This window comes from Chaetodon trifascialis, chromosome 17, assembly GCF_039877785.1.
Source record: "Chaetodon trifascialis isolate fChaTrf1 chromosome 17, fChaTrf1.hap1, whole genome shotgun sequence".
NCBI classification, from domain to species: domain Eukaryota; kingdom Metazoa; phylum Chordata; class Actinopteri; order Chaetodontiformes; family Chaetodontidae; genus Chaetodon; species Chaetodon trifascialis.
Genome location: NC_092072.1, coordinates 5109083 through 5122624, shown reverse-complemented (window position 1 = coordinate 5122624; position 13542 = coordinate 5109083). Strand labels below are relative to the sequence as shown.

Here is a 13542-nt window from a genome sequence, read left to right as displayed (position 1 = left end):
ACAGAAGACTTCTCCGTCACACGTACTTTATCAGTTTTTATTAGTACATCTTATGATTTCATTGAATGGACAACTAGCAGCTGCAAAGACAGTTTATCATAGTCCATCACATTCTATTTTAGAAATAACTACCGTACGTGTTGTGTGTTTCATTATTTATACATTAGGTGGTAATGATTTAGTAAAAAGCTTTCTTTTACAACCAGCTTCACAGAGTCCAACAGACCGCCATAGTACCACTTACATTCTATATAAATGTGTGACTACATATACTTAAAGAAATACTGTATGTACAGTATATGCTTCTGACAATGTGGCTCATTAATGCATAATGGTTTCTCATGTAAGTGCAGGGACATGCTTTTGCGGGCAGAATACTATATACAGTGCTGGTACCATGCTCTCTGTATGTCATTTCCATTTGTGATCTTTGTCGAGGAAAAGGTAAAATCGAGACTTGAGATGAAGAGGAGTTTTTCCCTCAAGTTGTCTACATGCAGGTCAAAGGGTTGACGGATGTCTTCAGTCCACGGAAGAAGCCTGAGGATGAAGACGAGAGGTATTAATGGATTTAATGGCACTTAAAACCAGTTTTTAGAGTAAATCCAGTCCAGCAATAAACAGTAGTGCCTCCAAAATATACGCTAAGTTCCTTGTTTTCAGGTACAGTTAATTAAAGCTAATGCTAAAGCTAATTACATGGTGATGATTCAACTTTCTAATCATTTTGGATGTTGTTTGTGGTGCTGTTCACCTGTAATATGTTATTCTGACAGGTGTTTGTAGTATAAATTGGGTGGACAAAATATTAGAACCAAAAAGCTGAGCATTTAAACCATCGTGAAGGTACAATGCATTGCCCAATGGCTGTATTAGACATTACTTTTAGCAAAAAATGGAAATTAATGTCAGAAATATCAGTAAATGTGCTGAATAAATTTTTTGATACTTGCTTTTTTTAGAAATATACTTCAAAAATCCTTTTTTTATATAACAAAAGACACCAAATTTGTCGCATGATAAACGCTGTCAGCAGCCACACAAGATCTTTGCCTGAATACATTTAACCTCATTTAACTTTTAATTTCACCTGGAAGCCTCTTAGAATATATTCACCTGCCAAAAATGGGAGGACAGAGTGGTTGGAGGAATACTTAAACGTTTTATGAGTTCACTTATTCACTCTCTTGCTGGGATTTCGATCGATAGCACTCTCATCTCTGTACTTTAAATATAAAGCTGGAGGCAGCAGACAGTTAGCTTAGCTTAGCAACAAGACTGGAAACAGAGTGAACAGCTAGCTTGGCTCTGTCCACACTGAAATCTGCCTATAATCATCCATGAAGCTTACTCATTAACACATAATATCTCTTTTGTTTAATCTGTACTCAAACCAGTGTTAAAATTACATTTATCTTACGGAACTCAGCAAGAAGGGAAAAAAAGTGCCAGAATAGGTAGAGTGTGATGAGTGAGTGAGTATTCAATGCCAGCAATGGTGCTACTGTATCGATACTGTAACACAAATGTCATACAAGGCTGTGACTCTCCATTAAATGGTGGATATCTCATGGTGGATTGATGCTACTTATGTTCATGTTCATATCGACATATCATAACATACCTGTGCTATTCTCCGACCTGGACTCCTGCACAGTTGTCTTTACTTTCTGAGGCTATCGCTAAATATTCAGCATTTCTAGAGGGAAAGGATAAAAAACAAACAGTGGTTATCAGACTGTGAAACCTTACTTTAGCTCAATGAAATGGGTGAAAAATGCAAAAACAAAACACCACAGCTCAGGTTAAATGACAGGTCTTTGTTTTTTTGTGTTCTTTTGACTTACAGGAGGGAGGTTTTGGTTTTTACTAGGGAGGATGATGGGACAGGACGGACAAGACGACAAACATGACAGACAGACGCAGGGCGCGTGAGATGTCAGACAAAGAGACACAGGTGAAAACACACAGACACCATGGACACATTGATATTCTTAAAAATAAGTAGGCAAGAAGACAAGCAAAAAGAACCGAAGTGAGGACGAAACAAAATGATATTAAAGGCTTAAATTAGACTTCAGTTGGAGAACATGAATAAAGTCTGGCAGTATTCATGGATACACACTCTTTAAAGCTTTCCACATCAAATGCCTTATTTTGAGCACATTGTCAAGCATGGCAGTTAGTTCTTAGAGTAAAGGCCCTCACACTTTTTGTGAGTGTCAGCAAAATTCAGTTGTGCAAAATATGCGCATCTAGTAGATGAACTACCGTAGCTGGTGAGCTAACTGCTAACAGACTAGTCAGCTAAGAAAATGCTATTTTCTCTGTGTTTACTAACACAGGCATTTTGTCCTGAGGATTGTATTTCGAAAAGTTATTGAAGAGGTGAAAAAATGTGCTCCATGTCAATGAGCTTGCTAAATATCAGTTAGATTAAAAAAAACAAAAAACAAAACAAAACAAAACAAAACATCGGTTAGCAGTGAGTTAGCTTGAAAAAACATCAGTTGGCTTCCAGTTAGCTTCACACAACATCAGTTAGTTGCTCGTTAGCTTGAAACAACATCAGTTAGCTGCTCGTTAGCTTGAAACAACATTAGTTAGCTGATCAGTTAGTTAATTTGAAACATCAGTTAGCTGTCAGTTAGCTTGAAGCAACATCTGTTAGCTGTCTGTTAGCTTTCAGTTCACTTGTTAACTCACTAGCAAATGGGACAATGAGTTCACTTTATTCAAGAGACATATTTTTACCATCGACCTACATCTCACAACTGCCCGTAAACCATTCCTCTTTGGTGGAGAGGACAGACAGAAGAGGGCTAAAGAAAAGTGGAGCAACTGAGCTAATAAGCTACAACAGCTGCTCTCGTGTTGGACTCACAGGTCATAATTGTCAAGGCAGCTTTCTGTTGGTAAACAGCTAAGATAAATAAATCACAGTGGAATGAATTGAATTGCTGTTTCAAATGCTTGTGTGACCGGGCCTTAACCCATGTGTGTGTTGTTTGAAGCTTTGCAAGCCCAAGAGCAGGAAAGATATATCTGTATTGGCATATTTGGTGGACAACAAATCAACAAATTGCAGTTAAGCACCAAAGATTTGTTTGAGGTAATTTAGAAACACTGCTTCCATTACAACGTTTGTCACTGACAGGTTTTTTCAACCGTAAACTGACCTGTTTAGTGCTTTAGTCATTCAGTTTTTTAATAATCAAATTTAATGGTTTCTTATGTTATATGTTTATGTTAAAATTCATAATGGTCGATATATCTTTACTGGATTTTTTAAAGACTCTCAAATACACATTTAGGTATTTTTCTCAAAACATCCAGCACTTTGTTTGGGCTCTACAACACACGTACTTGTATAAGGTTTTAATGTTAGTGAATAAAAACCTTGTATCTCCAAAGTGTCTGATGACGACTTAGTTTAACCACTAAGTTTTGCCATTGAAAGGCTTGCAGTAGTCTAATCTTCTCATCTATAAAAATAAGCAAATGTATTGTAATCATTCAGTTAAAGAGGAGTTACAAGGTTTTCACATGTCATGAGAGCCATGACATGAATGTGCATACAGACGTATGCAGGTAAAATACTTACGCCGCTTCCCGTAATGCTTCTTCCCCGGCTGCTGCTATTTTCCTGTAGCAGTATATCATCTCGATGAGGAGCCAGACCTGAAGGCCGATGATGGACACGTACATCATGACCTCGGACACGATGGAAGCTGTTCCTCGGGTGGCTGCACACAGGAAGTCGGTAAATAAAGCACCAGCCAAACACCAAAGGGGCAACAAGACTAGCTAGAAACTATCTGGAATTTAGCCATTATTGGGAAATCTACAAACAAATGAAAGCATCTATTTCAGGGAGTGAGAGTGAGTCATTGTGAATGTTGATGAAAAAAATGATACCAAAAAGCTACCTGAGGACAAGAAAGACCTGCTTTTAATTGCTCGCTCTGTTCCAGTGCTATACCATCTATTTTATAGCATATGCTGACTGTTCTGGGCACAGCATGCTTTCAAAGAGATAAAAAAAACATGCAGCTGAATGAGCAAGGTGACCATCCACAGTGAAGAATGCTTCCTGCACCAGCTCACGGTGCAGAGAGGGGAGTGAGACCCATTTCTTTAAAGCCTCCATCTTTAGGCAGAACGACCTTATTGGCCACAAGTCTGACTTCCAATCCATCATTATGGTCTGGAAATGCTCAACCTCTTGCACCAAGAACCCATTTAGTCAATTTATAGGTTTTGGGTGCATATCAAAAAAGTGTAAGTGCACACAAGATGCATTTTAGATGGACTGAAATTTGATTGCTCAAACTCAGGAGGCAGTTTTCAAACATTATTTCACTCTGCATGAATGTACTTTGAACATTTAAATACAAATGCAGTTGACGTACCTTTAGCCACCACGGAGAGGTGGACCACCTTGCTGACGACGGTGTTGTACTCATAGTTAGCGTAGAAGAGGATGCGGTTGAAGAAGCAGCGGTAGGTGCCCGTGTCGTTGAAGGTGACGTTGAGCAGGTATATGGACCCGTCTTGGATGTCGTTGCTCCTCTTACTTCCGTTCCAGTCCACACGGTCCATAAAGTTGTCGTGTTCGATGGTGGGGCCGTCCTCGTTGTAGGTGTAGATCTGGTGCCACAGAGACATCGAAGTTAAAGTGATTTGCACAAAGTAATGTACATAGTTTCTGAATTTCTGTACCGTCTTCTTTTGTTGTGTTTATTATTTAAAATGGTTTCCTTCCTCCTTAGCCTTTCTTGTACTGCTGTAAAATATGAATTTTCCCTCTGGTGTGACAAGCGATGAGGACTGAGATCCACTGGGTTCCCAAAGCATGCATATAAAGGTCTGAGTAGTATTTACTGTCATTCTCTTCATGTACAATACTCAGTAAACAGGGGAATGAACACAATATGGACAGATACAATTTAAAAAAAAAAGAGATAATCTGTTTTTATTGCCACAAAAAGCAACATTAAGAAAAAAAATCACCTAATATTCATCACAAAAGTCCAGATGACTCAATCCTCAAACTTGTCTCTTTATCATTTTTCCATCATAAAGGCTACTGTTTTGAAGCGACGGTTAATATTACACTGTATTGCATTTGGATAATGTTATACTGAACCATATATGCAGCTGCATCACCACAGCACGCACCTCAGTGGCAAACAGGGGATCCAGCACAAAGTCAATACAGTCATGTGCCATCTTTGCAGCTTTAATGATCTCTGTGGTGTAAAATATCACAATCGATTCCATATGGACCTCATGACTACCTCAGCACGGGGCGCTGTCATGTAATCGAGGGCGTACGTATGTGAGGGAGGGAGGGAAAGAGGACAAAAGAGAGCTCGAGTGTGCACTACATACGCATATATAAATAGCTTGTGCCTTGAGGAAGATAGCCCAAGACAAGTTGGATTTTTTGAGGATGCGTGCTCGCCGGTGTGCTGCGTCAGATGCATTTTGTGCTGGCATCAGACTAAAAATTCTTCAGCAAAGCAGATTTGTACTCACATGAACAAAATCAGCCTCCCCCTTGGGCCTGAAGTACCATTCGACGGTGGCAGAACCATCCACCTCACTCCTTCTCTTGCAGGAGATGCAGCCCAGTTTGAAGCCCTTGCCAGCCACCGCCTCTGTGTCAGAGTCCACCTCTGCACAGGCCCCGTGACACCGGTACACTGTTAGAAGACAGACAAGCATTACTGTGGTTTAAGATGAGGTAGCAACGATGATGTAGGCCACAGACAATGAGCTCAACTCACCAAACAGGGTGCAGAGAAGAGAAAGGAGCAGTAGGTGCACCGCTGCCATGTCACCAGATGTTAGAGGAGCAGTTTTGTTTCAAGAGGGGCCTGAAGAAGAGCGAACTCTGACACCGACACTCTGAGTGTGGACCTCCAAAAGGTGTCACTCAAACACTGAGCACCTCCAAGTTTGGAATAACTGAACAGATATTTGCAAAGGTTTTCTTTATAGTTAAAGAAGGCCGAGCTTATGTGTAACGTTTAAAAGCTGTGTGTCAGTAAAGTGCAGGCAAATATCATATATGTATGAGGAAGCTACCAGCTAAACATGCATTGTAAAGTGCAAAATGTCTCTCAAGACACCTTCCTTATACACCTAAATTTGTTTCGGATGTCCTAACAGTCCTGTGGAACCGCTGTTCTTTGGCTCAAGCCAGCAACAGTTTCCTGTTGGTTACAGAATTTATTGCCACAAATTATTGCTGCTTTTGGGGCCCTCAATTATATCTCTATTCAACTAATGCATTCAAGTGGTGGGCGTTCTGCTCTTAATTATCAAGTAGCATATGAAGCAATCCAGATATCCGGTGACTCACAGTGTTCCCCAGATCAACACCCTGAGATTTGATTGTCTTTTCCCTGAGGTCTTAATGTGAGATGCACAGAGCAATCATTAGACCTGCCTGGGGCCACATGCTCTGCTCCTTTATGTTGGCAAATACAGACAGCACAGGTACGCAAACTTGTAATAAATGTGTGTTTATATAATGTGCAACATGCCAGCTACTGACTGAACGTCTACAATACACTTACACGCCAGTGCATATATAATTAATTTGCATGCTCTATGATAATCAAATGGCTACCTCTTACAGGCTACACGCTACCAATATTTAATGCAGACCAATATGATGGTCTAGAGATAGTTGTCCATAATCGGATCACTGAAATCAGAGCCTACTGTCCTGAATTACAGGCCTCCCCTCCTCGAGCTGAGGCGTCTCTCCGGAGGAAAAAAAAATCTCTGTCCTCTCCTGCGATGACAGCTGAATGTGGAAAGACTTGTAATTTCACCTATCTAATGACCCCGCGCTCGTGGAAGAGATGCTTCGGTCGTGCTGGCATTGCAGAAGAAACTGCGCGAGCGCACGCGGCTACATAAAAGCCCGAGAGAAAAAAATAAAAAAAGACCCCAAAAACAATAAACACGTCCGGCTCCAGCTCACGATGTTTTCTCCTACGCCACAGCGGCAGCCTTGTCGCTCCGACCAGAGGACGCTGCGGATGCACTGCGGTAAAACGGCGGTGCGCGTATGACTGTGCAGATGCTGTGTGCGACGACTAGTTAAGCGTCTGCCCCGCTGGTTTTTAAACCGACATCGGCTTGGCTTTGTCTGGAAGCTGCTGCGGGGGCCTCGCGTAGCGTTTGCAGCACATTTAACGAGAAAGAAAGGGCTTTCACAGTCCTGACAGCACGAAGCACTGATTTTCGGATGGACTAGCCCTTTAACTGAACCCCAGCGGGGCGGGGTGATACAATGATGGCATCTTTCTGTCAACACAAGTTCACCCTGTTACGCAGGAATAGCCAATAATTTCCTAATAACGGCTTATGTAGTTGTGGATTCAGTTTATATAATTACAATTTGAGGTTACTGCGGCTAAAGCAGTCGGTTAATGAGGCCAGTGTGATGGCATTTCGTAATAACTGGAAGCAAATTTCACACCAAACACCCACTCACGTTGTGTGTGAGGATACTGATGCTGATTTGTCAAGCAGCTAGCATCAGCTACGCCTACGGGCAAGCTGCTGTTAGCATGTACTAGCTGGCTTCTTTTTTTCTTTTTCACACAAACAAGCGATGGTGCTTCGTATCTGGAATTCACGATAATAATGTGCTGCAAATAGCTAGCGACGTTCCCCGTAAAAGTAAAAAGCTCGACATACCGACATATCAAAGGTAACGTAATTAAGCTAACGTTAGCTAAGTAGCTAGCTAGCTAGCAAGCAAGTAGTGAGCCCTGGTTAGCTACACGCTAACGCAGGAATGGGCATACATGAACGAATGCTGTCTAGCAGTGAACCAAAAACACGAAAAGGTGTTTTCTGGTTCCGTATCTAGACTTCATGTTCATGATGATGTCTTTAATGACACGTCTAGTGACGAGCCATGTAACCTAAGGCAGTGCTTCGTACCATAGAAAGCTAACGTTAGCTAGCTAACAGTGATAGTGAGCATCAGGTGGAAGCGCCATTCATGTCAAATCATTTCAGTGTTGGATGCCCAGACAGGGTATCATTTAATATCTGTATCGACAGTCAATCTACTTTTCTTTAATCTGACGCTTGAGTGGAAACGATACATCGATCGACTGATTATATATAGTCAATTGACAAAAAAAGACCAGCAAGTAATTGAAAGTTGAGCTGCGATTGAAAAGTCATCGATTTGTGGAGTTCAGACTTTCCAAACAGCTTGTCCAAGCTTGACAGATGTGAGGGTTTGCTCCTTTGTTTACGTTATTTGACAGGGAACTACGTATTGTAGGTGGCGTTAATCGGGGAAAAAAATCGGGAAACAACTGAATTGATAGATGATTAAGACCCAACGATTAATCAATTTAGAAAATAATCGTTAGCTGGACACCTGACCTTTTCTACGGCAAGCCTAATTACTATTATATTCTCTACTGAAGTTGATCGGTTTATCTATAAAAACAAGATTCATTCATTCATGAAATTTATTATCATACAACACAAACAAAAGCAGGAAGTCTTCACCTTTGCAAGGCTGAAATGACATTTTTGTGCATGAAAAATATGATCAATCAATCACCCAAATTATTTCAGACAGATGTTCTGTTGATCAACTGTTCGATTACTTGAGTATTTACGCTCTGCTGTAACTAACGTACTCTCATTGGAAAATATATCCATGCATGTAAATGTAGAAACTTTCTGAATTTACAATAGATTTCTCCTCACGAGCAATGTTTCAATATGAAAACAAAGAAAAGTTTATTCTTATTGAAATGTCAATGTCACCGTCATTATTTGCCTTTTGTGTTGTAGTGTTGTCTTCAGCCTCACTTGTGTTGTAAATGTCAGTAGAAAAGAAACTGTACATAATACTCATCAGGACATACTGTACTTCCTGAAATTAAGATCTTATATAGATATTAGGATATTTACCATGCAAGGAAAGGAAGTAGAAGAACAGAAGCGTTGTATACACTTCATAATGTTTTCATCTTCTCTGCAGTTTTGTGTGACGATGGATCCGACCTGCAGTGTTTCTGCCGCTCCAGCTGGTCTGACTGTCCAGGTGTGTTTCCCTGGTGCTCGTGCTGCTGTTTTGGACAATCTGAACCGCCAGCGGGAAGAAGGCAGGCTGTGCGACCTCTCCATCCAGGTGCAAGGTCAAGTGTTCAGGGCCCACCGCTGTGTGCTCGCCGCATCCTCGCCGTACTTTCATGACCAGGTAGGCTGGGCTACGTCAGCGTGCAGTTTACTGCGTGTACAGCCGTTCTTTTATAATAAGGTGTTTGTTGTTTGGTGGCCACTTCACTCATCCCATGTTTCTATCCAGATGTAGAAAAGCTCAGTATGTCTTTGTTCTGATCTGTTAACAGGTGTTGCTGAAGAACGTCACGACTGTTTCCCTCCCCTCGGTTATGGACCCAGTGGCCTTTGAGAGCGTCCTGAGCTCTGCCTACACAGGCCAGCTGAGCATTGTGCACGATGACATTGTGAACTACGTCACCGTGGCCAGTTTCCTCCAGATGTGGCACATCGTGGACAAATGCACTGAGATCCTGAAGAGGCCCCGGCCCTCTGTAGAGGTCACCCCTGGAGAGGCTGCTGTAGCTCACCCCGGCACGGCATCTCGCCAGCAGTCCCCGAGCAGCACCGAATGCTTATATCTGGAAAGGGAGGGAAGAAGGAAGGAGAGGAAGCCTGATGCCTTGCCTCCATTAGCGACATGGAGACGCCCGCAGCAGTTTCCTAGATGGGGGCGTCCACGGCCTTCATCAGCCCAACAATTAGCCGATTCTCAACTGGACACCCTCCCTGGCTACGTGGATGGTGATTACACCAGCTGCGAGGAGGCATGGGTATCAAACCACGGCAAAACAAGCCACTTTGGTCATGATGGACCTGGTCACAATACCCGGCACCATGGGGGGTTCTCTGGTGGTGAAGCATTAAAGCAGAAAGTCAGATTTCAGCAGCGGGGAGCACCGGCGAGTGCTGATAGGCTTGATAAGAACAGAGAGAGCGGCGACAGTGACGAGACACGCGAAAAGAGGAAGAATGACAAAAGAGAGATTGAGGCGGACGAGGGGGTCGGAGAAGAGGCGGCGGGGAATAAGGAAGGCTTTGCACAAATGGGACACTGTGGTAAGATACAACAGCCTCATTTCACTTTAAACACAAATACTGAGTCTAACAAAAAATATATTTAGCTTAACCAGACATACTCATAGCCGTATGTAAAAAAAAAAAACAATGGTAGTTGAATGATACTTTTTCCTCTGACTTGCTTGAATATTGTTTTTTACTTAAAGAGGAGTTTTTCCACTGGAGGTCCATTTTCTTCAAAGAAAAAAAAAAAGGTCTCTTATGTTTTAGAAATATGCAGTTAATTTTAAATGGTGCCTTATTGTGAGAGAAGAAAAACCCATAGGTGTCCTTATTTCTCTAAAGTGGAAAATCCTACAACAACCAGAACATCTTGTATGTGGTGCCGACAAGACGACTCAGGCCACTTCTTTTGTGGGTCCTTTGCACGGGGCCTTCAGCTGAAGGTGGTGTGTTTAGTGAAGAAAGGCAGCGAGTGTGTTACCCAGGCAACAGTTGAAGCAGACACAAGTTGGCATTGACTCGTATTTTATCTCTGCACCGAGGCTTTTGTTCATTTGTTCAAGTTTTAAGCATCATGGAGTTCAGTACCACGACATTAGAAATGAAAACATGTTTTCTCAAACAGCTCTAAAATGTTAACTGTTGACTTTTTCACATGCAAAACGTTTGCCAAAATGAATTATTTTTAAACATGATTTTGAATCTGCCCAGACTGCCTCTGCAGTCTGCCCCTCTTAGTTTTGCTACTCACAGGCCGATGTGCTGCGTCTTGCATGGCTTCCTGTTCTGTACATGGTCTGAATTAAAATACTGTCGCTATCTGCATTTGATTTTATTCCACGTTTCTCCAACAGGCTTCCACCCGATTCCTAATGAGAGCGCAGGTGCCGGACAAGCCACGGGGAAGGCGAGTGTGGGGGAGATAAAGGAAAAAGCGCAGAGAAGTTTGGAAGGCAGTGACCCCTCCTCTGTCCTGCCTGGCGTTCATGCTTGCCAGACAGGTGATGGAGTCCTGGGCCCCCCCTGCCCAGGTTCAGCCCGGCTGCAGTGGCAGACGGGTCCTTGGTCTCAACAAGAGCAGAGGCCGCAGGAAGGCGAGGGAGGCAGCTGCAGTAAAGACGAGGAGGAGGACGAGGAGGAGGAGGATGTGGACTTTGAATGTTTCACACAAGGGACCTTCAGCAGAGACACTTATGATGAGATTGAAGACGGCACGGGACAGGTTTCACAGAGGCCTTTAGTGCCCGTGTCCCCTGACTTCACCATGGCAGGCTCGGAGGTGAACTGGCCCTCCACCAGCGCGGGACAGGGTGGCTCACTGACCCCCACCTCAAATCGCAATCTGTCTCCATCCTCTGCCGCATTCCCGCCACCCCCGTCACCCCCAACCCCATCTTCGTCATCCTCGGTGTCCCTCGCCGGCGCCCCCTACACAGGCAAAGTCCACTTCTGCCACTGCGGCAAAGCCTACACCCTGAAGAGTATGCGCGACCGGCACGTGAAGATGCAGCACCTGAATCTACGGCCCTTCGGCTGTCCTGTTTGCACAAAGTCCTTCAAGATGAAGCACCATCTAACCAAGCACCTCAAGACTCACGGAGGGCTGCGGCCCTATGAGTGTGGCCTGTGTGGGAAGAAGGTCATTTGGAGGGACAGCTTCCTCAGGCATCAGGCCCGATGCGAGAGACTGGCCTCCAGCTCGTCCGCCAACAGCAACAACACAAGCACACCGGGTGTGGATGACAGCTACAGCTACGGATTTGAAGACGGGGAGGCTTTTCTCGGGACGGGAGGACAAGTGAAAGTGGAGGAGGTGGATTTTCACGGGGAGATGGAGGGCGGCATGGGCGGCCTGTTGGGCAGCGTGTCTGGGATTGTGGATCAGTTAAGAACTCAGTCACAAAATTTGAACACCGGCAGTAATGATTTTAAAGAGGAGGCAAGTGAGAGCTTTAGCGGAAATTAAACATTAATGTGAAACCGGTCTGCAGCGCTTAAACTGCGTGTCCATAGATGCATACGAGAAGGACGGGGAACTACATGTTGACTTTAAAAGTCCACAGACTGAAATCACTGAAGGCTTCTTGGAGCAGCCGCTTTCATTTGATCTTTTCATGTCATGAGTGTTGAAAACAGAACAATCACACGCTTTATTCAAGCGGTCCCTCTTGATTTGTGCAGTGCCATGTCGGCTCAGTTCCTGTTTAGTGATGCCGTTAACTGTCCATCTGTAACCAGCAGTGTTGTGAATGTATTCCTTGAGCCCGAATGAAGTTAATTTTGCACATAAATTATTTGCCATTGATCTGCATTAGAAAATAAATACAAAGTTATAAAAATGTTTTCCGTGCTCATTCTGTGCAAAGGAAAGAAATCTGACCATATATGGTAATAAAAACTTGGTATTTTTCTGATTGGTTCTGGAATGTTTATTGTAGAACACTCATTCTTTCTTTTTCGTGGCTCGTTCTAGAGCCCTGGGGCTCACTGTAGAACATTTTTGCTTACTTTAGGTCACTGAAGTGCGCTCTTTAACGCTGAAACTCATTCCAGAAGAGTGTTTGGCTCATTTTAGAGCAGTTCCTTTGCAGCACAGTGGTGGAGCACCAGAGGTCTCTCTTGCTCAGCTCTGCAGCCTCCCTTTCCTGTGACCAAATTATGCAAAAGGTCTTCACTGACTGTTGAAAGGCAGCTTCCTCCATCAATTGTGAAACACTGTAACCTTGAAAGATGCCCAGTTAATGAATGGGACTGGTATTTAACCTCCTAGACATTCATACGGCACACCTGGACATTACACTGCTAATAATAATTATAATATATATATAAATGATAATATACTGATTATTCTTTGTTTCTACACTCATCAGGTTCCGATCAGCCCGAACTGCAAAGAGAAATTAAAAATGCATGCCGTGCAAGAGTTCAGGTCTTCGGAGGTTAATGCATTCAGATGCATTCAGGGGGCAGCCGATCCAGATTTCCATTTCAATGGCAAACATGAGGCTGTGACAAAGAGCAGCTCTACAGTAAAGGCCAAAGGTGTTACATATGGCATATATATAACCAGTTTTAGTAGGACACAGCGCAGGGAATTACACAACAGCTAAGAGTAAATACTCTTCCAAAGTATTTTCGGTTGAGTTTGTGTCTCACACCAGATGATTCGATTTGTTTTAAAGCTCTTGTGGAGACATTTTCTCGTAGCAGACATCTGTATGTCATGAGCCAGCGCACAGACAAATGACAATGACAGGCTTGGACTGTACGTGAATGCGAAAACGTGTCTGGCAAAGGAAAAATTACCTTTCACTTCCCCTTTGTGTGATGTGGGTTTTGCGCCACTGAGCCAATTATCGCAGGAACATTGCATGCAGGGGAGACGGAGCTCTTTGCTAATTG

At 43.2% G+C, this 13542-nt stretch overlaps 2 protein-coding genes across 2 annotated transcripts; one reads left to right on the top strand and one right to left on the bottom strand.

Moving 5' to 3' along the window:
* Positions 1-23: 23 nt before the first annotated feature.
* Positions 24-7477, bottom strand: scn1bb (sodium channel, voltage-gated, type I, beta b). The gene is made up of 6 exons (XM_070984171.1): positions 5793-7477; positions 5542-5708; positions 4413-4650; positions 3605-3746; positions 1625-1699; positions 24-540 (listed from the first exon to the last, which is right to left on the bottom strand). The coding sequence occupies exons 1-5, from the start codon at positions 5839-5841 to the stop codon at positions 1630-1632; spliced, it is 666 nt and encodes a 221-aa protein (XP_070840272.1). The 5' UTR covers positions 5842-7477; the 3' UTR covers positions 24-540; positions 1625-1629.
* Positions 7036-12452, top strand: zbtb22a (zinc finger and BTB domain containing 22a). The gene is made up of 4 exons (XM_070984167.1): positions 7036-7735; positions 9038-9256; positions 9408-10176; positions 10995-12452. The coding sequence occupies exons 2-4, from the start codon at positions 9050-9052 to the stop codon at positions 12104-12106; spliced, it is 2088 nt and encodes a 695-aa protein (XP_070840268.1). The 5' UTR covers positions 7036-7735; positions 9038-9049; the 3' UTR covers positions 12107-12452.
* The last annotated feature ends 1090 nt before the right edge of the window (positions 12453-13542 follow it).